Source organism: Leptonychotes weddellii, chromosome 10, assembly GCF_054177405.1.
Source record: "Leptonychotes weddellii isolate Sample4059 chromosome 10, ASM5417740v2, whole genome shotgun sequence".
NCBI lineage: Eukaryota > Metazoa > Chordata > Mammalia > Carnivora > Phocidae > Leptonychotes > Leptonychotes weddellii.
In genome coordinates, this window is record NC_138378.1 from 108,877,100 (window position 1) to 108,899,940 (window position 22,841).

Genomic DNA, 22,841 nt, shown 5'->3' on the forward strand with positions numbered 1-22,841 from the left:
TTGATCCAAATAATTACCTTCCTAAAGAAAGCATGCTGAAAACAACCCTCAGTGTCTTTGGATTTGCTCCAGCGGACCTCTTTGAGGTATGTGTGAGACTAAGAAGAGGCTCCCGTCCTCTCTCCTGTTCTGTACAACACCATAAATAGAAAGTCAAGGGAGTCATGAGCCAGCCTGGGGAGGAGCTACAATCAGGCAGCTCATTCCTACCATCAGTTTGAGGGCTTCTTCTTTCCCTCCTCCCTTGCCCTCCTGCCTTCTAGCTAAAGGTCACCTGAAGCATGACTCTGTAGTATTAAGGGAAATGTAGATGTCTCAGGGAAGCCCTTAGAACCAAATCCAACAAAACACATGGGCTATGCGATCAGACTGATCTGGTTCAAACCCCAAATTCATTCCCAATCTGAATCTCTTGTTTAATTGTTTATCCTCTCTGACCTTAGCGTCTTCTGGAAAAGGACAAGTAATAAGTTCTGCCTTTCAAGATTCCAGTAAGATTTAAATAAAACAACTCCTGTGGTGGCTGAGCTCAGCTCCTACCCCATAGTATTCATTAAATACTTGTTTAATTAAATGGACACAAAGAGAGGAATTGGAGCAACCTGATGGCATTTTCTTGCCTGATTTTCTTTCTCAGATTGGTTTGGAAGGGAAGGGTTTTGAGCCAACATTGGAAGCTCTCTTTGGAAAGCAAGGATTTTTCCCAGACAGTGTCAACAAGGCTTTGTACTGGGTTGATGACCAAGCTCCTGATCATGTCTCCAAGATCTTGGTGGACCACTTCGGCTACACCAAAGATGATAAACGTGAGCAGGTATGTTTTTATTAAGAAAAGCTTTGGATCTCAGTGCAAAAATATTTTCCTCCAAGCCTAGAAGTCAAGAAGCTATCTAGCTGAAATGATAATTATGTCTATTATTTACCAGTCCTGTGGGGGTAAAGACTAGGGTTCTCTGCAGTTATAAGCCTCCTGGAGATTCAGTGTGCCCAGGAGCCAGACTTATTAGAGGCATTCTCCCATAATGATTAACAGTGTAGACTCTGGGGCATGGGTTTGAATTCTGACCTTACTGTCTTCAAAATGTGCACACCTAGGAAAGCTACTTGATACTCTGTTTCTACATCCCCAGAGTGCTAATAGTCCATAACTCACTGGGTTATTTAAAGACTAAATGAAATAAAGTATGTAAAATGCTAATCAGAGTGCATGACTGGTACTGATTGCTCAATAAGCAGACATTATTTTAATTTTTAAATTCATATTTTCATTATTAACTGCTTTCTTTGGCTCTTACTCATATAGTAGGAGCAAAATCTACTTTGAAGCTAGCATAAGCCCCCACTTAAGGAGTAGAAAATAGATTGTATAATCTGGAGCTTCTTATTCTTTAATTTTTTGCTACTCCAAGTGTGATTCAATCATTGGCTCACATCAGAGTTTGTTAGAAATGCAGATTCTGAGGCCCCACTGGGATATACTGCATCAGAATCTATATCTTAATGACATTCCCTAGATGACCTGTATGTGCATTTCAGTTTGAAAAGCAGGGCAATAATTTACTCCTAGATGCTCACAGATGGCCCCACCTCCACCTTCTAATTTACTCACCTCCACCTGAGGCTGAGGGTCTTTGCTCTGTTTGGGTCTGTCAATCACTCTTTTCTTTCACATGTTTAAGCATCAGTCTATGGAGTTCTTCTAATCTCTAAAAAGAACTTGTTTAGGATAGGGTGTTTTTCAAGCTTTTGGCCAATTTCTATAGCAGCTACATTTTCTCAAGAAACCCCTAGTATTCATCCCTCATCAAAGGAGAAAGGGGTAATCAGGGGAGACGTGAGGGACAGACAATCTTCTGCTCTTGGTGAGCCTAGGAATCCTGACATCCTGGAGAACAGAGGTCCCTCTTACTATGCCTACATTCAAGTTAAGAACAGCATGGAAGCACCCACTATCTCTGATAAGACCTCAGTTTCTCTTTCCATCTCAATTTGGAGGAGCTATCTATCTTTCTGTAAAAGGCAGGAGTGATTTCAGTGGCTTCCCTATATCCCCACCTGTGTACTTATATTTAGCCCATCATGGCTGCAGCATATGGGCCCCACAATCAGGAACCTAAAGGTGTTTGACAATACTGACATCTCATTAGACATTTTGTTGTTAAAATCCCAGGACATGGTCAATGGAATTATGCTCAATGTTGAGAAGCTGATCAAAGATTTGAAATCCAGAGAATTCCCAGAAGCCAGAGCCTACCTCCGTATCCTGGGAGAGGAGCTTGGCCTTGTCAGGCTCCAAAACCTCCAGGTCCTGGGAAGGCTGCTGCTGAATGGTGTTCGCACTCTTCCCGGTATCCCCCAGATGGTAAGTGGGCCAGGCACCATCACGGGCAATGAGATTAGCCCATGCCCTTTTTAGATCCCCCAGACTCCTTAAGATCCTGTCCCACAAACCAGAGAAAGTACTTGTACTTCCTTCAAAGAAGCAGGTTTGCCTTGAATTTCAGGAGGAAGATTCTTGGGTTGCAAGGAATTGGTAACATTTAGAAATTAGGCCTTTGGTAATATTAGGCGTATGTTTCAAGGGCATCCATTTGTTCATCTGGAAAACAATATTAAATGTATCTCCCTATATTTATGCTACAATGATTATGACAGAATGCATTTGACAAACTGTAATCCACTATCTAAATACGAGCTATAGTTTCCATCATTATTAATTTATTAATAAGGGAGAAAATATCCAAATATTGTTCCCCGATATTTGATAAATAATAATGTTGGCTTTAAGAAACCAGATTTCAAGTTTTTTTCTAAAAATTTTATTTAAAAAAAAAAACAATGCATACTAATATGTCCATCATCTCAATAGCTCTTTAGTTTTAAAAAAATGGTTTTGGGGTGCCGGGGTGGCTCAGTCATGTAAGCAGCTGACTCTTGGTTTCAGCCCAGGTCATGATCTCAGGGTCCTGGGATCAAGCCCTGAGTCAGGCTCTGCACTCAGCAGGGAGTCTGCTTGTCCCTATCCTTCTGCCCCTCCCCCCGCTCTAAAACAAATAAATCAATCTTTTAAAAAAGTGGTTTTATCATAATAGATTATACTTAAGTAGACCCTCATTTCCATTTAGACTCCAAATAACCAGAATTAATCTATGCCATCCAAGGCTACTTAAAGCTCATAAAGCTCTGAGGCACAGCAGTATTCTTAAGTGACTGAACCACTAGATCAAAATGACATGGTATCTGTCTAGGGCAATTTCTTATATCCCAATCTGTTGAAATCAATAATCATGCATTTTATCAAATAGTCAGCTAATCAAAATATACTAGTCTGTTTCTTTCTGGATAAAGAAGAACAGTTACTGTCTGATATGTGGGAGGTTGCATTTCAAAAATCCCACTCCAGGGCGCCTGGGTGGCTCAGTTGTTAAGCGTCTGCCTTCGGCTCAGGTCATGATCCCAGGGTCCTGGGATCGAGTCCCACATCGGGCTCCCTGCTCAGCAGGAAGCCTGCTTCTCGCTCTCCCACTCCCCCTGCTTGTGTTCCTGCTCTCGCTATCTCTCTCTCTGTCAAATAAATAAATAAAATCTTAAAAAAAAGAAAAAATTAATCCCACTCCAATGAGGCTTACTTGTAGTAACTGCCCCTGTTGGATCTACAGATTGGAGAGGCCATCAGGAAAGGCTCAATGAATGACTTGTTTCTTCACTACATCTTCATGGACAACGCCTTTGAACTCCCCACTGGACTTGGGTTCCAACTGCAAGTCTCCTCCTCTGGAGTCATCACTCCTGGATTCAAGGCTGGAATGAAGCTTGCAATAGCCAATGTAAGACCCTCTTCACTTTTTCATTCCTTAGGTTGTTCATTTCCTCCACGATTGGTTTCTTGTACAATTTTAAAATGTGTGTAGTTCAAGATGAAGTATATCATCGTTGTCATTGCCTTATTCATTTTTATGAAAAACTTTAGGATTCCACTAGGAGGCTCCACCTTGCTAGCTCAGAGCAGTAAGGAGACAGCTATTCTCAATAAATGAGGATTCCTGTCCTCTTTCCATCCTGTTATGTTAACTTTAAGCAGTTAATTCGGGCACTTCCCAGTGCTGGGTATCAGTGTAATCTGGCTCTGGGGAACTGAGAACGTGGCTTTTCTTTCTCCAAAGAAATCACAGTAATGTTTCCTGAGGTGTGAGTGATCCAGAGATGTTTGCCCAGGGATGGGGAAGGGCAGTTGATCTGACTGCACAGGGACTGAGATATTTAATGAAGCTGAACAGGTCATTTTCTGACTTACAGTTGCAGGCAGAGCTGGTGACAAAGCCCTCTGTGTCTGTGGAGTTTGTGACAAACATGGGCATCATCATCCCGGACTTTTCAAGGACTGGGATCCAAATGAACACCAACTTCTTCCATGAGACAGGCCTGGAGATGCAAGCTGCCTTGAAAACTAAGCAGCTGAAGTTCATCATTCCTTCTCCAACAAGGCCAGTCAAGCTGCTCAGTGGCAGGTAATTCCATCTGCCAGATCTGACTACCAGTGTGAGAGGGAGAGTTGAAACTGGATCCATAGGACTTGACTGCCTAAGATAATTCAGGGCCCTGGGAACCAGGGGGTGTGGGGGGAGAGAAGGTAGTGAATTACCTACTTTTAACCTAGTTTAGACTCACCAAACAATTACAATTTCCTCGACTGTCCAGGTTTTACTAAATTGATATTTAGGATTTACTGATTAATCACTTGTTAATTAGGTTATTTTTTTTGTTGTTTGTTTGTTTTGAGAATGAAGAAACACGAACTCTAGAGAAATCATCCTTGGGAAATGAACATATTTTCCACAGGAAAAATACCAGAGGACATACTAATCTGTGGTAGCTAGCTCAGTGGATAGAGCATGAAGGTCCTAATCTCAAGATTATGGGATGCAGCATATATGGAGAGCTCCATTTTCAATGATATCCTTAAACATTGATTTACCTTAGTTTCTGTATCTTGGACACATTAATTTGTTGATTCAAAAAGAGTAAGAATAGTATTTAAGTGTCTAATATATATGAAGCACAGGGAATGAGATACACCTGACCTTCTAGCACTTAGTTCACAGGAAGGACGTACAATGAAGCAAGTCATTAAGTATCAAGTGCAGGCTGAGAGGAAACACTGGAGGACATGAAGTTCTGTAAAATGTAGCCTGTGGCACTCAGGGAAACTTTTCTGAAGAAAGTGGTGCTTGAGCTGATACCTGAAGGCTGTCAGAGTTATGCAGACCAAGGAGAAAGGAATGAGTGTTCCCAGGCTAAGAGAAGAGAATGGATTGAAGGAAAAAGAATAGTTCAGGAGCTGCAAGAAAGTCAAAACTCAGTGTGGCGAAGTGCACAGGGGTCATAGAGGGAGGTGACAGAGGCTGGCCTTCTGAACCATCTGAAGGATGTTAGACTCTTCTGAAAACAGAGGAGTTTGAAGTGGGAGCATAAATAAAGCAAGCCTGGTGTTTTAGAGGACATGCTCTGACTCCAGAGTGGGGCACGGATGGAAGAGGAGCATGACTGGAGACAGGATGACTGGTTGGAGTCTGTCACACCCACCTGTGGGTGAGAGATGCTCACAGCCTGAAACAGGCGAGGGCCAGGGAGGGTGCGGGGAGGAGCAAGCCTACTCCAGAAATAACTAGGGGGTGGAAACATGAGCACTTGGTGATTGACCAGATGCAAGGCAAGGAAGAAGAGGAAGAGCAGTGGGGGTGTCTCTCACTGAAACAGGGAAAGTGGCTGGTTTGGAGGAAGCTGACAAACTCAGTTTGGGATATACCACATTTGAAGTCCTGTGAGACCACCCGTTTGAATAGCTGGCGGCAGGATCAATGGGTCTGAGCTCAATAAACAGGCTGGAGCTACAAATATGGGTTTGGGTGTCATCTGCAGATAGAGGTTGTTGAAGTCAAGCAGCAATTGGTGTAGGGTAAGACGTGATGGACTAGGACAGAAATGGGGGAAATGTGAATGTGTGAAGTGGAAGAGGAGAAGCAGCAAAGAGTGAGGAGGAGTGGTCCGAGAGGTGGAAGAAGAGCCCAGGCTGTAAAGGCTCACAGAAGCCCAAGAGAGGCCACCAGGGTGGATTGCCCCATAGGCAGCTAAAACTGGCACTTAGGGTTCCAGCCCACCAGCAAAGCTAGCTTTTAGGGCACCCCTAAAACGAGGAAATAATACAGAGAAAAGAACATGATATTTCAAAAAAAAAAAAAAAGGCATCCTTGGATGAAATCAGGACATTGTTGAACTTTGTTGCACTTACTAATTTTTTTAAATACATACTTGGGAGGAGGATTCTAAAATCCTTTCAGAGGTTAGGGACTCTAAAGTCTTAATCTGGCCATAAGTGAGCAGCTCTCCCTAATGCTTCTGGGAGATCAAGGAAGATAACACCTAAGAAGGTCCTTTGGAGTTAGGAGCAAGAAGGTGATTGGAGATGCTGATGGCGGCAGTCCCAGAAGTATGATGGTGGGGCATCAGATCACAGTTCATGAGAAGTTCATGAGAAGCTTGTTGAAAGAGTGGAGACCATGAGGCCGCCAAGTTTCTTGATTGTGAGGGAGACAAGAGGGGCAAGCAGGGAAAGAAAATGTGTGTGTGTGAGTGCATGGGTGCACATGTGCACACATGCAATGGGAGAGGTGTGCAATGGAGAGGTATGCATGATGGGAGAGGCATGCGATGGGAGGGGTGTGTGATGGGGGAGGTGTGCGATGGGGGAGGTGTGCGATGGGGGAGGTGTGTGATGGGGAGGTGTGCGATGGGGGAGGTGTGTGATGGGGGAGGTGTGAGATAGGGGAGGTGTGCAAGGGGAGAGATGACTTGGACTTATTCAATGTGGGAAAGTGGAAAGAAGCCAGTGAAGTCAGAGTTACCCCTAGGCTTCCCTTCACGGGAGGGAAGGGACACACCAGAGTTCAGGGCCCAGTGATCTTTATTTAACATCTGAATCTCTGTTTCCCCTGTAAAACAAGGAGCCTCCTAATGCCTGCTGTTGTGGGGATAACAGCGAACAAAAGTAAACAACTCAGTGCAATGTCTGAAACAGAAGAGTCATGGTGTTTGTTAGCCTTGTTGATGTTTGTACTGTTCGCTGTTTCTGAGTAAATCAGATAATCTGAGGTGCGTGTGGACAGAGGGGAGATAGAGAGCAGGTTAAGGGGGCAAATGTTGGCACTGCGACATGCAACCATCAGTGATGTTCAAGTCAACTGGTAACTTGAAGGTAACTCAGGTTTTTTCTTTCTTCACCAGTAACACATTGCATTTCCTCTCCACCACCAAGACCGAAGTGGTTCCACCTCTCAATGAGAACAGGCAGTCCTGGTCAGCTTGCAAGCCTCTCTTTGCTGGCCTGGACTACTGTACGTCGGGCGCTTACTCCACCACCACCTCCCCAGAATCTGCCTCCTACTATCCGCTGACCAGGGACACCAGGTCAGAGTTGCTCAGTGTCCCACCCCGCATCTGCTCACCTTCTACATTATGGCCACTTGGCGGGGCAAAGGGAAATCTGCTGTGTGTTCTAAGACCAGCCTTAGGTGTTTGCACCATCCTTTGATTACTTAAAATTACCTCTGTCCAGCGCACCTGAAGGGTACTTACATTCCTACCTAAACTTTGAGTAGGACTGAGTTTCTCCATGGGGGGTGGGGGGGGGAAGGTAAATCATGACTCCTAAAGGAGGTCTTAGCTCAAAAAATAAACAACCAAGGTGATTCTAGCACACTCCCTCCAGGGAGCTAAAGCCATTGCCCATGAGAAATATTCCTTTGAAAGCATCTCTTTATAGATGGTGTCCCTCTTTTCTCCCGTATGCATTAGAGGGTGGAATCACAGCACAGATTCCAATTTGCTCCTAATTCAGTGTCCAGGTTTCTGAGCCCCCAGACACATTAGCTGGACTTTTCCTGGAGCCCCCTGATGTGTTTGAAGCGTCAGCCATGCTTGGGGGCTCTTTGTCCTCAACTCTCTCCGCTTCCACTCTTTCTTCTCAGCTTTGCTGATACAATCAGCCAACTCCCGCTCAGTTTGTCCAAACACCCTGGGGTCTTCCCTGGCCTTGGGCTCTTGGAGGGACTGAAAGGGATCAGTTAGGGACAAGAGACGATATTAAAATAAGGACCGTATTTTGGTTGCCATGGAGGCTGGGTTGTTTGGGGGGTGGTTAACATCATCACTGAAAGCTCTAACATTGTGCACCACATTACACTGTGGTATCTTTAGATTTGAACTGGAACTGAAGCCCACGGGAGAAGTAGACCAGTATTCTGCCAGTATAACCCACGAACTGCAGCAAGAGGCCGGAGACCTGGTGGACATACTAACCTTTGTAACTCAGACAGAAGGCAAGTATCTAGAAAGGGCTCCTCCATCTCTGCCTCAGTCTCAGGTCCAGGACTCACAAGGAGGACTGATTAATTTAATGTATTTAACAAATTTATTGAATGCCTGAAAGGTGTCAGGCCACTTCTAAGAACTGAGGCTAGAACAATAAACAGTGGTGATAAACTCTGCCCACATACTGTTTACAGCCAACAGCCAAACAAGTAAATATTCAGAATGCCAGATTGGTGCTGGGGAGAAAAATAGAGCATAAAGGAGAAAGGGTGGAGGAAGACAGTGCCATTTGACATGATAAGGGAAAATGTCACTGGTAAAAGAACATTAAAAAGAGACTTGAAGGAGATAAGGGCATAAGCCATATGGAAAGAGTGTTACAGGCTGAGGGGCTCATAGGTACAAAGGCCCTGAGGCAGGTATATGGCTGCCAGGTTGGAAGAAGAGGAAGGAAGCTGATATGACTGAAGAGGAGAGATCAGGGAGGAATATGGTAGAAGATGAGGTCACAGAGATAGGGGGAAGTAGGGGAAGGATGGGCTTGTAGGCCATGGCAAGGACATTGGCTTTTACTGTGAGTGAACTAGGAAGTCACTGGAGAGTTTTCATGATCTGTCCCTGTCCCCCTAAAGTCTTCAGCTCAAAGAAACTAGTATATGGGCTATTACAGTGATCCAGACCAGAGATATGGGTGCTTTGGATTAGAGCAGTGGCAAAAGAGATCTAAGAAGTAGTTGGATTCTGGACATATTTTGAAGTTTAGGCTTCTCAGGATTTGCTGATAAGGTGGGTATTGAATGTAAGAGAGAAAATGGAATCAGGATGGCCCTAAGTTTTTTGGCCTGAGCAACTGAGGAGTGGAGTTGCCATTTACCCAGATACAAAAAGGCTGGTGGAGAAGCAGGTTTTAGGGGATGGGGCAAACTTAGACATTCACTTTGGAAGATCTTTTAATGTGGGAATAGTATGTCACAAAATTAAATGAGAAAAACAAAACCCACAGGAAAGGGGGTGCATGCTGAAAAAAAGGTCACATAACAACTTTCCAAAGGTGTAAAATGGGCACACCTGTGAATTGGAGAAAGCCTAGGAATCTCATGACAAAGGAAAGAGAAGTCTGGAAGAGGGGAAGCCAGGGCTGGGGTGGCTAGGAACCAGGAAGGGTGTCCCAGGTAGAGAGTCATGTATAGATGTCATGTCTGCCTGGCACAGAAGAACTTCGAGCCTTTGTTGTTCCCTGACTACGCCAAGTGTTTCCCATGTCAGACCTTTGCATTCCAGGTCCCAGTGCCTGGAATGCTCTCCCCCCAGAACATGGCATGGCTCAGACCCTCTCTTCATTCGGGTCTCTGCCCATACATTGCCTTATCAGAGAGAACTCTGACCACCACACAGGAAATAGCACCTCTCTATCCCTCTCTTTCTTGTCTTCTTCAGTTTTACTTTTCTTCATGAAATCTAGTATCATCTGATGTGCTTGTTTATTGTCTGTACACCCCCCCCACTAGAATGTAAGCTCCACGAGGGCAAGGACTCCCTAGTGCCAAGAGCAGTGCCAAACACACGACAGGCAATCAATAAATATTTGCAGAGTGAATAAATGTGTAAGTTAGAAATTTAAGGTAAAATCCTAAACTGTGTGCTCATCTGAGCCATTGAATGCTGAGGATTTCTCTGCCTTTTCCTCTCCTTCCTTCCTAAACATAGCTTCTGTTCCTTGATTCTCTTGTACACACCTTTTCAGGTGCGAAGCACACTGAAGCTACTATGATGTTCAAATATAACCATCAGCGTAGGACTTTGTCCAGTGAAATCCAAATTCCAGATTTTGACGTTGACCTTGGGACAATCCTCAGAGTTAGTGATGAATCTACTATGGAAAAAAAGTCTTACAAGCTCACTGTGGACATTCAGAACAAGAAAATCACTGAGGTCACTCTCACTGGCCACATAAGGTATGGAAGGCTTGGGGTGATCTGACCTGAACTGCAGGCCCAAAACTGACCAAACCAGGGCACCTGGGTGGCTCGGTCAGTTAAGCATCTGCCTTTGGCTCAGATCATGATCCCAGGGTCCTGGGATTGAGCCCCATATCAGGCTCCCCGCTCAGCAGGGAGCCTGCTTCTCCCTCTACCTCTGCCCGCCGCTCCCCCTGAAATAAGTCTTTTTTAAAAATTGGGGGAAAAAACTGAGCAAACTAGGGGCATCCCCAGTCTGTGGTCCAAGAGGCAGATAGAGCCCTCAATATTCTGACCCTCTGCACGTGTCCAGTTGGATCTTCCTACCATTCACTGGGTAGTTACTATTCATCACATACTGTGCTGGCTGCTCTAAAGGAATTATCTCAGTTCTCATAATAAACTGCAACATAGATACGAGTTTCCCTGTTTTGTAGATAAGAAAATGGTAGCTCAGAGAGGTTAAATAACTTGGCCAAAGCAGTAGAGCTAGTAAATGGTACAGACGGATTCAAACAGTTTTTGAAAATCATTTGTTTCTCCCATATCACCCTGGAAAGTCCTGAATTTGTGCCAAAGTCGGCTTCAGAAGTTAATGAGCTCATTTTCGGAACCGTTCGTGTCCCTCATTTTTGTCGCCACCAATGACGCTGCTGCTTAAGCCTACGTATCTCCTTGGGACGGATAGTCATGGAGGTCAAATGATTTTCTTTTCAATAGCTATGACAGAAGGGAAGAAGGCAAAATCAAAGGTGTTATTTCCATACCCCGTCTGCAAGCAGAAGTCAGAAGTGAAATCCTTACCCAGTGGTTTCCCACAAAACTACTCCTCCTAATGGACTCATCCGCTACGGCTTATGGCTCAACAGTTTCCAAGAAGCTGGTATGGCTTTATGGTATGTACCTCCTCTCCCCATGAGTGCTTCCAAAGGCACTGTGGACATGAGTGTGTTGTTGAGAGCCATGGGTTAAGGGCTGACCTGGTACTATGGATGACTGTTTCACATGTGCACTTTCAGATGAAGAGAAGATTGAATTTGAATGGAACACAGGCACCAACGTGGATACCAAAAAAGTGGCTTCTAATTTCCCCGTGGACTTCTCTGATTATCCTAAAAGCTTGCATATGTATGCCAATAGTCTCTTGGATCACAGAGTTCCTCAAACAGACATGACTTTCCGACACATGGGTTCCAAATTAATAGTTGTAAGTATAAATCAGTCAGTCAATAAATACATGGTTATAAGGACTAATTACATACTCAGCCCTGAGTGAGGTGAAGGAGAGTATCCAAAGATGGATAAGGTATGCTTCCTACCTCAGGGAATTCCTGGGGAGCAAATAAATATTCGTGCATGGTTAGTTACCCAGTTACACAAGGCCCTATGTGATAAATACCGTATAAATACTACTAAGCAGAAAAGTTTACTGTGCCTATAATATCAAAGGAAGCTTCAAGACCCTGGCTAGGATTTTGACTATGTTATATATTCTTTTTATAAAACACAGGAAGAGATCAATGACTAGCACCCAAAATTCATAATTTTCTGTGATTTCTTTTTAACTTTCAGTGCATCATTCTACTTAATGATTGATCTGTCAAATATAGATTATCACCTGATGTTAATTGTACTTTGAGGCCCCTCCATACCCATTGCTCTAAAAGCTTCTTTTATTTTGTAGGCAACAAATACATGGCTTCAGAAGGCATCTAAGAGTCTTCCTTTTGCCCAGAATTTGCAAGATCACCTCAGTGGCCTAAAAGAATTGTACCTCCAGAAAATAGGATTGCCAGACTTCCACATCCCACAAAACCTCTTCTTGAAAAGGTTAAAAAACACACACACACACACACACACACAGAAAAAAGAACACAGAAAAATTTCTTGAACCATGAAAAGTAAATGGCAAGTTTTACTTAGCATAATTTAGACTCTTTCATTTACCTTTTTAAGAGAAATAATTGAAGCATCTTAAGGAGATTGATAACTCTCACAGAAACACAATGGCATTTTTGCATTATTGGACATGGGGTCTGAACGTGAACACCAATCGAGTCAGAAAGAACCTAAGAAAGTAATTGGAGGATTCTGGTACATTCACACAAAGAGGTTTTATGCACTGCAACCTGAATTTGAAAGCCATCTAGTTTTCCTCCATCATAAGTGAACTATCGTAATAGTCCGCTCTATGTGCATAGTATTGAAAAGACTACAAAGGGCTTTTAGGTATCCGAGGCCAGCTCTGTGAGATCAGCAGAAAGGGTACCATTATCCTCACTATACAGATAACATCACTGAGACTCAGAGAGGCATAGACACAGAGCATCACCACTCAGTGGAAGCTAAAACTACAGCCTAAGATTACTGTTCCCCACACCACACTCTTTTCACATACCCAGTTGTCTCATTTCAGTTTAGCAAATAGGAAGTATCGAGTGTCACATGTGCGTAAAATGCTGCACTAGGTGCAGTGAGAATATAGAAACCAGGTAAGGTGTCATCCTTCCTCCCAGGAAGAGCATGTAGGCACTGACAAGTGAACCAGCTAATTATGTGAGCAGAATTGCAGTGTGTTCTTTGAGATAGACACAAGGGACTGGCTCTTGGAAGGGTTTTGAATGGATTTGAGTGTTTGATGGATGGAGGTGAAAAGCACGATTCTGGACACAGGGAGCAGCATGAGGAAAAGCATAGTGTGGGTTTGGGAATGGGGTACATGTGCCACTGCTTGGAAGGTCAGAGAGCAGGGAACTTTGGGTTCTTGATTTCTGACTGTGGGGACGTTGTCTTTGCTCTTCATTTTAGTGACGGCCGGGTCAAATACACATTGAACAAGAACACTGTGAGAATTGATATTCCTTTGCCTTTTGGTGGAAAATCCTCCAAAGATCTAATGATGTTAGAGACTATTCGGATGCCAGACCTCAACTTCAAGTCCATAAGATTCCACTTGCCGCCTTGGGACTTCCAAATCCCCACCTTTACCATTCCCAAGTTGTATCAGCTGCGAGTGCCTCTCTTGGGGGTTCTAGACCTCTCTACGAATATCTACAGCAATTTGTACAACTGGTCCGCCTCCTACACTGGCGGCAACACCAGCACCAGCCACTTAAGGCTCCAGGCTCGGTACCACATGAAGGCTGACTCTGTGGTTGACTTGCTGTCCTACAGTGTGCAAGGTGAGCCATGGTCGGGCAGAGGGTACACAGGGCTAATTCATTGCAGGCTCTGATGGGACAGCCTCGTCTGGGAAGGAAAAGACTCGGGCTTTCTTACAGATATTTTCCTTGCTATTTAGAAGCCTATTCATTCATTCATTCATTCATTCATTCAACTAATAGAAATATTTATTAAATGTATAATATGTACCAAGCATTCTACATGGGCAACAACAGAGAAAGCAGACAGCTAAACTGGTAATGAAAATTCAGCATAGGAGGTGCTATGATAGGGTATAACGGAAAAGTATAAGGCACAGAGAAGCACTTGATAAGGGAACCCAACAAAATCTGTGGTGGTCAGGGAAGCCTTTTGCTGTCAGATTTTACACTTGTGTCATGGATGGAGGAAGTTCCTCTCGCACAACTAACCCAGATCAGGGGGACTTTATTTATTTGCGGGGGGTGGGGGGATACTTTATTACTGAAAGACTTTCAACATAGAAATTGCTCTGGGAATTTATTATTTGATTTAACTAATGTGTTTTAATTTTTATGTCAGGATCTGGAGAAACAACCTATGACCACAGGAATATGTTCACATTATCATGTGATGGGTATCTACGCCACAAATTACTGGACTCAAATATGAAATTCAGTCACGTGGAAAAAATTAGAAATAATCCAGCCTCGAAAAGTTTGCTAACATTTGACGCTTCTAGTGCCTGGGGACCTCAGATATCTGCTTCAGTACATTTGGACTCAAAAAAGAAACATCATTTGTATGTCAAGGAAGCCAAAATTGATGGGCAGTTTAGAGTCTCTTCATTCTATGCTAAGGGCACATATGGCCTGTCTTACCAGAGGGATTCTACCACTGGCCAGTTAAGTGGAGAGTCCAACCTGAGGTTTAACTCCTCCTACCTCCAGGGCACCAACTACATAACAGGAAGATATGAGGATGGAACTGTCTCCTTAACCTCCACCTCGGATCTGCAAGATGGCATCATTAAAAATGCTGCTTTCCTGAGATATGAGAACTATGAGTTGACCCTGAAATCAGACACCAATGGGAAGCATGAGGATTTTGCCACTTCTAACAAAGTGGATATGACCTTCTCTAAGCAAAATGCATTGCTGCGTTCTGAGTATCAGGCTGATTACAAGTCATTGAGATTCTTCAGCCTGCTTTCTGGATCACTAAATTCCCATGGCCTTGAATTAAATGCTGATATTTTGGGCACTGACAAAATTAATAGTGGTGCTCACAAAGCAACACTAAGGATTGGCCAAGATGGAATGTCTACCAGTGCAACTACCAACTTGAAGTATAGCCCTCTGGTGCTGGAGAATGAGCTGAATGCAGCGCTGGGCCTCTCGGGGGCATCTCTGAGATTAACAGCGAATGGCCGCTTCAGGGAACACAATGCAAAATTCAGTCTGGATGGAAAAGCTGCCCTCACAGAAGTATCATTGGGAAGTGCTTATCAGGCCATGATTTTGGGTGTCGACAGCAAAAATGTTTTCAACTTCAAAATCAGTCGGGAGGGCCTGAAGCTTTCAAATGACATGATGGGATCTTATACTGAGATGAAACTTGACTACACGAACAACCTGAATATTGCAGGGTTATCACTGGACTTCTCTTCAAAACTTGACAGCATTTACAGCTCTGACAAGTTTTATAAGCAAAATGTTAATGTACAGCTACAACCCTATTCTCTTGTAACTACTATAAACAATGACCTGAAATTCAATGCTCTGGATCTGACCAACAGTGGGAAATTACGGCTAGAACCCCTGAAGCTGAATGTAGGTGGGAACATAAAAGGAGTCTACCAAAACAACGAAATAAAACACATCTACACCATTTCTTACGCTGACTTATCAGCAAGTTATAAAGCAGACACCGTAGCTAAAGTGCAGGATACAGAGTTCAGCCATCGGCTTAACACAAACATCGCTGGGCTGGCTTCAGCCATCGACATCAGTACAAACTATAACTCGGACTCACTCCATTTCAGCAACGTTGTTCACTCTGCCATGGCCCCATTTACAATGACCATGGATGCACATACAAATGGCAATGGGAAACTGAGTCTCTGGGGAGAGCATACTGGGCAGCTGTATAGCAAATTCCTGTTGAAAGCAGAACCTCTGGCCCTTACCTTCTCTCATGATTACAAGGGATCCACAAGCCACCATCTCCCATTGAAGAGCAGTATCAGTACTGCTCTTGATCACAAAGTCAGTGTCCTGCTTACTCCGGCTGAACAGACAGGCACCTGGAAACTCAAGACCCAGCTGAACAGAAATGAATACAGCCAGGACTTCGATGCTTACAATAATAAAGACAAAGTTGGTGTGGAGCTTAGAGGACAAGCCCTGGCTGACCTCACCATGCTAGACTTCTCGATTCAAGTGCCATTTTTACTCAGTGAACACACCAACATAATTGACGCTTTAGGGATGAGGGATGCTATTGACCAGCCCCAAGAATTCAGTGTTGTTGCTTCTGTAAAATACGATAAGAATCAAGATGTCCACACCATCAACCTCCCATTCTTTGAAATCCTGCCAGAATATTTTGAGGAGAAACGAATGGTGATTTTAACAGCACTGGAAACCATACAGAGAGAACTGAAACTCATCAATGTTGATCAGTTTGTGAAGAAATACAGAACAGCCTTGGACAAGCTCCCACAGCAAGTCGATGGTTATCTGAATGCACTCAACTGGGAGAGACAAGTTTTGAGTGCCAAGGAGAAACTAACTGCTCTCACAGAGAATTATAGAATTACAGAAAATGATCTACAAATTGCATTGGACAATACCAAAATCACCCTTAATGACAAACTGTCTCAACTAAAAACATATGTGATACAATTTGATCAGTATATTAATGATAATTATGATTTACATGATTTTAAAACAGCTATTGCTAAGATTATTGATCAAATCATTGAAAAACTGAAAATTCTTGATGAACATTATCATATCCATGTAAATTTAGTAAAAACCATCCATGATGTGTATTTGTTTATTGAAAAGACCGATTTTAACAAAATTGGAAGTAGTACTGCATTTTGGATTCAAAATGTGGACACTAAGTATAAAATCAAAATCCAGATACAAGAGAAATTGCAACAGCTCAAGACACAGATTCAGAATATAGACATCCAGCACCTCGCTGAACAGTTAAAACAACAGGTCGAGGCTACTGATGTCAGAGTTCTTTTACATTGGTTGAGAATTACAGTTGAGCATGTCAAATACTATGTTATAAATCTTATGGAAGATTGTGAAGTAGCTGAGAAAATCAATGCACTTGGAGCCATGTCCCATCAGTTAATTAAGATGTATGAAATAGACCAACACATCCAGGTTTTAGTGGATAAATCAGTACAGTTGGCCCACCAATATAAGTTGAAGGAGACTGTTCAAAAGCTAAGCAATGTCCTACAACAAGTTAAGATAAAAGATCACTTTGAGAAATTGGTTACATTTATTGATAATGCTATCAAGCAACTTAAAGCATTGTCTTTTAAAAAAATCATTGAACAAGTAAACAGATTCCTTGACATGTTGGTAGAGAGATTAAGGTCATTTGATTACCACCAGTTTGTAGATGAAACCAATAACAAAATCCATGAGGTGACCCAGAGACTCAATGGTGAAATCCAGGCCCTGGAACTTTCACAGAAAGCTAAAGCACTGACACTGTTTGTAGAGGACATCAAGGGCACGGTCTCAATCCATCTGGAACACCTAAAGGGCACCCAAATAAACCTATTCTTCGATTGGTTGCAGGAGACTTTAAATTCAACATCTTTCATCTACACGAGAGAAAAATTCCAAGAGACCCTAGAAGATATACGAGACCGGGTGTATCAAATGGACATTCAGTGGGAAATTCAACGGTACCTGTCCCTGGTCAGCCAGGTTTACAGCACGCTTGTCACTTACATTTCTGACTGGTGGAGTCTCACTGCTAAGAACCTCACTGACTTTGCAGAACAGCATTCTATCCAAGACTGGGCTGAGAACCTGAAAGCCTTGGTAGAACAAGGGTTCACTGTTCCTGAAATCCAGACCACCTTCGGAACCATGCCTGCCTTTGAAGTCAGTCTCCGTGCTCTTCAGGAAGCTACGTTTCAGACTCCGGACTTCATAGTCCCCCTGACAGATCTGAAGGTTCCGTCAGTTCAGATCAATTTCAAAAGGTTGAAAGAAATAGAGATGCCATCCAAGTTTGCCACACCAGAATTTACTGTCCTTAATACCTTCCACGTGCCTTCCTTTACAATTGACTTGGTAGAAATAAAAGCAAAGATCATCAGAACCATTGACCAAATGCTGCACGGTGAGCTGCAGTGGCCAGTTCTGGAAGTGGACCTGAGGGACCTGATGGAGGTAGACACCATTCTTGCTAGCATCACTCTGCCAGACTTCCATTTGCCAGAAATCAAAATTCCAGAATTCATACTCCCAAATCTCGATTTTAAAGATTATCAAGTTCCTGACCTTCACATACCAGAATTCCAGCTTCCCCGCATGTCACCCACAGTTGAAGTCCCTACTTTTGACAAGCTTCATAGCATTTTGAAAATCCAGTCTCCCCTTTTCACATTAGATGCAAATACTGACATTCAGAATGTAACTACTTCAGGGAACAGGGCAGAGATCACAGCTTCCGTCACCGCCAAAGGAGAGTCCAAATTAGAAGTTCTCAATTTTGATTTTCAAGCCAACATGCAGCTTTCAGGCCCTGAGATTAATCCACTCGTTATGAAACAATCCATGAGGCTCTCCAGCAAGTACCTGAAAACAGAGCACGAGAGTGAAGTGCTGTTTTTTGGAAATACTATTGAGGGAAAATCAAACACAGTGGCAGGTTTACACACAGAAAAAAATACACTGGAGCTTAGTCATGGTGTGCTCGTCAGGATAAACAATCAGCTTACCTTGGACAGCAACACAAAGTACTTCCACAAATTGAACATCCCCAAACTGGACTTTTCCAGCCAGGCTGAGCTGCGTAATGAAATCAAGACCCTGTTGGAAGCTGGACACATAGCATGGAATTCTTCTGGAATAGGGTCATGGAAATGGGCCTGCCACACATTCTCAGATGAAGGAGCACATGAATCACAAGCTAGCTTTACTATAGAAGGACCCATTGCTTCCTTTGGATTGTCTAATAAGATCAACAGCAAACACCTAAGATTAAGCCAAAACTTTGTTTATGAATCTGGCTTCCTCGACTTTTCTAAATTTGAAATCCAGTCACAGGTTGAATCCCAACATGTGGGGCGCAGTGTTCTAGCCGCTAAAGGCACAGCACTGCTTGGAGAAAGGAAGGCAGAGATAACTGGCAACCATGATGCTCATTTAAATGGAAAAGTTATTGGAACTTTAAAAAATTCTCTTTTCTTTATAGCACAGCCATTTGAGATTACTGTATCCACGAACAATGAAGGGAATTTGAAAGTTAGTTTTCCATTAAAATTGATAGGGAAGGTAGACTTCCTGAATAACTATGCATTGTTTTTGAGTCCTAGTGCCCAGCAAGCAAGTTGGCAAGCAAGTGCCAGGTTCAATCAGTATAAGTACCGTCAGAATTTCTCTGCTGGAAACAATGAGAACAGCACTGAGGCCCACATAGGAATAAATGGAGAAGCTAACCTGGATTTCCTCAACATTCCTTTGACAATTCCTGAAATGACTGTACCGTACACAATGCTCACAACTCCCCAGGTGAAAGATTTCTCCTTGTGGGAGAAAACAGGCTTGAAGGATTTCTTGAAGACAACAAAGCAATCATTTGATTTAAGTGTAAAGGCCCAGTATAAGAAAAACAAAGACAAGCATATCATCCCAATTCCTATTTATGCAAAAGATTTCCAGGTATTGAGTACCCCAAATGATATTTTCATTCCAGCCATGGGCAATGTTACCTATGACTTTTCTTTTAAATCAGGCGTCATCACGCTGAATACCAATGTTGGACTGTATAACCAGTCAGATATTGTTGCTCATATCCTAACTTCCTCTTCTTCTGTTACTGATGCACTGCAGTACAAATTAGAGGGCACCTCAAGTTTGACGAGGAAAAGAGGCTTGAAGCTAGCCACAGCTTTGTCTCTGACTAACAAATTCGTGGAAGGCAATCATGACAGTACTATTAGTTTGACCAGGAAAAACATGGAGGCATCAGTGACAACATCTGCAAAAGTCCAAATTCCCATTTTGAGAATGAATTTCAAGCAAGAACTTAATGGAAATACCAAGTCGAAGCCTACTGTCTCTTCATCCATTGAATTAACGTATGATCTCAATTCCCCTGAACTGTACTCTACTGCAACAGGGACAGTCAACCACAAACTCAACTTAGAGAGCCTCACCTCTTACTTTTCCATTGAGTCATCTACCAAAGGGGATATCAAGGGTTCAGTACTTTCAAGGGAATATTCAGGAACTATTGCCAGTGAGGCCAGCACTTACTTGAATTCCAAGAGTACTCGGTCTTCAGTGAAGCTGCAAGGGGCTTCCAAAGTTGATGGTATCTGGAACCTTGAAGTAAGAGAAAATTTTGCTGGAGAAGCCACTCTGCAACGCATCTATACCATCTGGGAACACAACACAAAAAACAATTTACAGCTAGAGGGCTTCTTTTTATCATCTGGAGAGCATACAAGCAAAGCCACTCTGGAACTCTCCCCATGGAAAATGTCAGCCCTTGTTCAGGTCCATGCAAGTCAGCCCAGTTCCCTCCTTGAAATCAATTACCTTGGCCAGGAGTTGTCCCTGAATGCTAACACTGAGAACCAGAAGGTCAGCTGGAAAAGTGAGGTCCAGGTTCATTCTGAGTTCTTCCAGAACAACATACAGCTTTCCAATGACCAAGAAGAGGCACGCCTTGACATTGCAAGTTCCTTAAAACTGTCCCTATGGTTCCTCAAAGATATTGTCCTTCCAGTTTATGACAAGAGCTTATGGGACCTCCTAAAGCTGGATGTAACCACCAGCATTGATAGGAAACAGTATCTTCATGCTTCAACTGCCCTTGTGTACACCAAAAACCCCAATGGCTATCATTTCTCTGTCCCTGTGCAAGAATTGGCTGATAAATTCATCATTCCCAGACTGAAACTAAGTGGTCTAAATTCAAGTTTTGTCATACCTACATTCCAAGTCCCATTTACAGATCTTCAGGTTCCATCCTACACATTTGATTTCAGTGAAATAAAAATCTACAAGAAGCTAAGCACTTTGCCATTTGCCCTCAATATACCAACACTACCCAAAGTGAAATTCCCCAAAGTTGATGTGTTAACAAAATATTCTGAACCAGAAGACTCCTCAGTTCCCTTTTTTGAGATAACTGTGCCTGCATCTCAGTTAACTGTGTCCCAATTCACCCTTCCAAAAAGTATTTCAGCTGGCAGTGCTATTGGGTATCTAAATGAGGTGGCCAGCAAGATTGCAGACTTTGAGTTGCCAGCCATTACCATACCTGAGCAGACTATTGAGATTCCTTCCCTTAAGTTCTCTGTACCTGCTGGAATTTTTATTCCATCCTTTGGAGGACTGACTGCACATTTTGGGGTGGCCTCTCCCCTGTATAATGCTACTTGGAGTGCTGGTTTGAAAAACAAAGTAGAATACGTTGAAACATTCCTGAATTCCATGTGCAATTCAACCATTCAATTCCTGGAATATGATCTAAATGGTAAGAAAATGTCCTGACTCCTATATGCTCTATATTTGCAATGAGAGTTGTGAATAAATAATTGCATATTTTTGTAAGACTGGAAGTAAAATTACTCTCCATAGCAAAATTTTAAAAAGAGAGAAAGAGAAGGATATATACCCCACGTGTAAAAACCACCCTGTAGAAAACCTACAACATTCAAGAGGAATAGATTCAAAGAAAGTATATATATATATATTTTTTTGTGATGATCTTAGGACTAATAATGTCTCCTTCTAACTATTTTTGTTAAACATGGACTGCACGTTTCAAACATGTAAAGCATGTAGTTAAGATAGAATTCTCCTGGTTTTCACAATGAAAATATTTATGTCCTGCAGTTATTAATCTAATGAAATATAACATTTCTCCTCTACAGTTGTGGGAACACACAAAATTGAAGATGGCATGTTAGCCTGTAGGATGAAGGGAACATTTGCACACCATGACATCAGTGCAGAATATAAAGAAGATAGCGAATATCAAGGACTTCAGTATGGAACTTTTATGGAAATCTCATCTCTTTTCAAATCATTGTGATTTTTTTTTTCCATCTCCATACCCTTCATGATGGCTCATCTGCTTTTCTGCTTTCAGGGACTGGAAAAAAGAGATTCGCCTTGACATCACCAGCCCAACATTCACTGATGTCCATTTGCACCACCAACTAAGTAAGAATAGCCTCTCCTCCTCTGTGGCCTCCCCAGCCATAGGCACTGTAGCCTTGGACTTGGAAGACAATGACAGTACCTTAAAATGGAATCTGTACTATCGCCCTCAGGTGAGTCCCATATAATGGGTTACATACCCCAAAAACGGGTAGAGAATTTGAGAAAATCTATTCAATTCAATGCAAAGTATTCTCTCAAGGCTTTCCCAAAGTAGAGGAAACCAAGAAATGAGCAGTTGGAACTTTTTCTCTGAGAAACTACTCTCCAGAATGTACTACAATGATTTTATTGATTTTAATTATTACAGGCACACATGACATCCTATTTCCACTATTATTCTATTACCTTATGGCAAATTTAGAATGATGAGGGTTATGCCTCATCACCTAAATCATGAGCAAACTCTGCCCAGTACATTTTTCAGATAAGGGTTTCCGGAGTATCTGAGGCTTCAAAATTTTTCCCCACAAGAGAAGCGTTAGCTGAGATATGACAAATTTCTCTCATGTACTTTATAAGCTCTGCCAGGGCCAAATCAAAGATGCCATTAGTAGAGAGGAGAAGCAATCAAGTTCTACTGCTAAAGTTTGTCACAGGTTTAGAGAATGAATGGCTCCTGATACTGGGATTCTAGGTCTCTGCTAGATGGACTCTGGACTTTTTCCTTTTTGCTACTTCTCCCTTCTCTGAAGTAGTCTTCTCCTGTCTCTTTTTCCACTTTCTCCTCCTCCTCCCCCTCCCCATCTCCCTCTCCCTTTCCTAATCTTCAGTCCTTAGAAGGCCTTAATGTTAAGTGTTACTGTGTAAATGCCATGCATAATTTTATACTTCCTGGGACATATGATAAAGAGGAATTAACAACAGTGAACTTTTTTAACCATAAGACAAACACATGAACTGACATATGCAAGATAAATCCCCTTCAGAATAT

General features: G+C 42.7%; 1 protein-coding gene across 1 annotated transcript in view; it reads left to right on the plus strand.

The window, feature by feature from the left end:
• APOB (apolipoprotein B) overlaps positions 1-22,841 on the plus strand; it is a 37,975-nt gene that overhangs the window by 13,082 nt on the left and 2,052 nt on the right. The window contains exons 14-28 of the mRNA XM_081797307.1: positions 5-86; positions 638-814; positions 2,171-2,362; positions 3,660-3,827; positions 4,297-4,508; positions 7,282-7,464; positions 8,254-8,375; positions 10,112-10,322; positions 11,046-11,221; positions 11,345-11,532; positions 12,010-12,155; positions 13,134-13,507; positions 14,049-21,218; positions 21,619-21,733; positions 21,837-22,020. Coding sequence (XP_081653433.1) covers positions 5-86; positions 638-814; positions 2,171-2,362; positions 3,660-3,827; positions 4,297-4,508; positions 7,282-7,464; positions 8,254-8,375; positions 10,112-10,322; positions 11,046-11,221; positions 11,345-11,532; positions 12,010-12,155; positions 13,134-13,507; positions 14,049-21,218; positions 21,619-21,733; positions 21,837-22,020 — 9,700 coding nt within the window. The remainder of the gene's footprint in view (positions 1-4; positions 87-637; positions 815-2,170; positions 2,363-3,659; positions 3,828-4,296; positions 4,509-7,281; positions 7,465-8,253; positions 8,376-10,111; positions 10,323-11,045; positions 11,222-11,344; positions 11,533-12,009; positions 12,156-13,133; positions 13,508-14,048; positions 21,219-21,618; positions 21,734-21,836; positions 22,021-22,841) is intronic.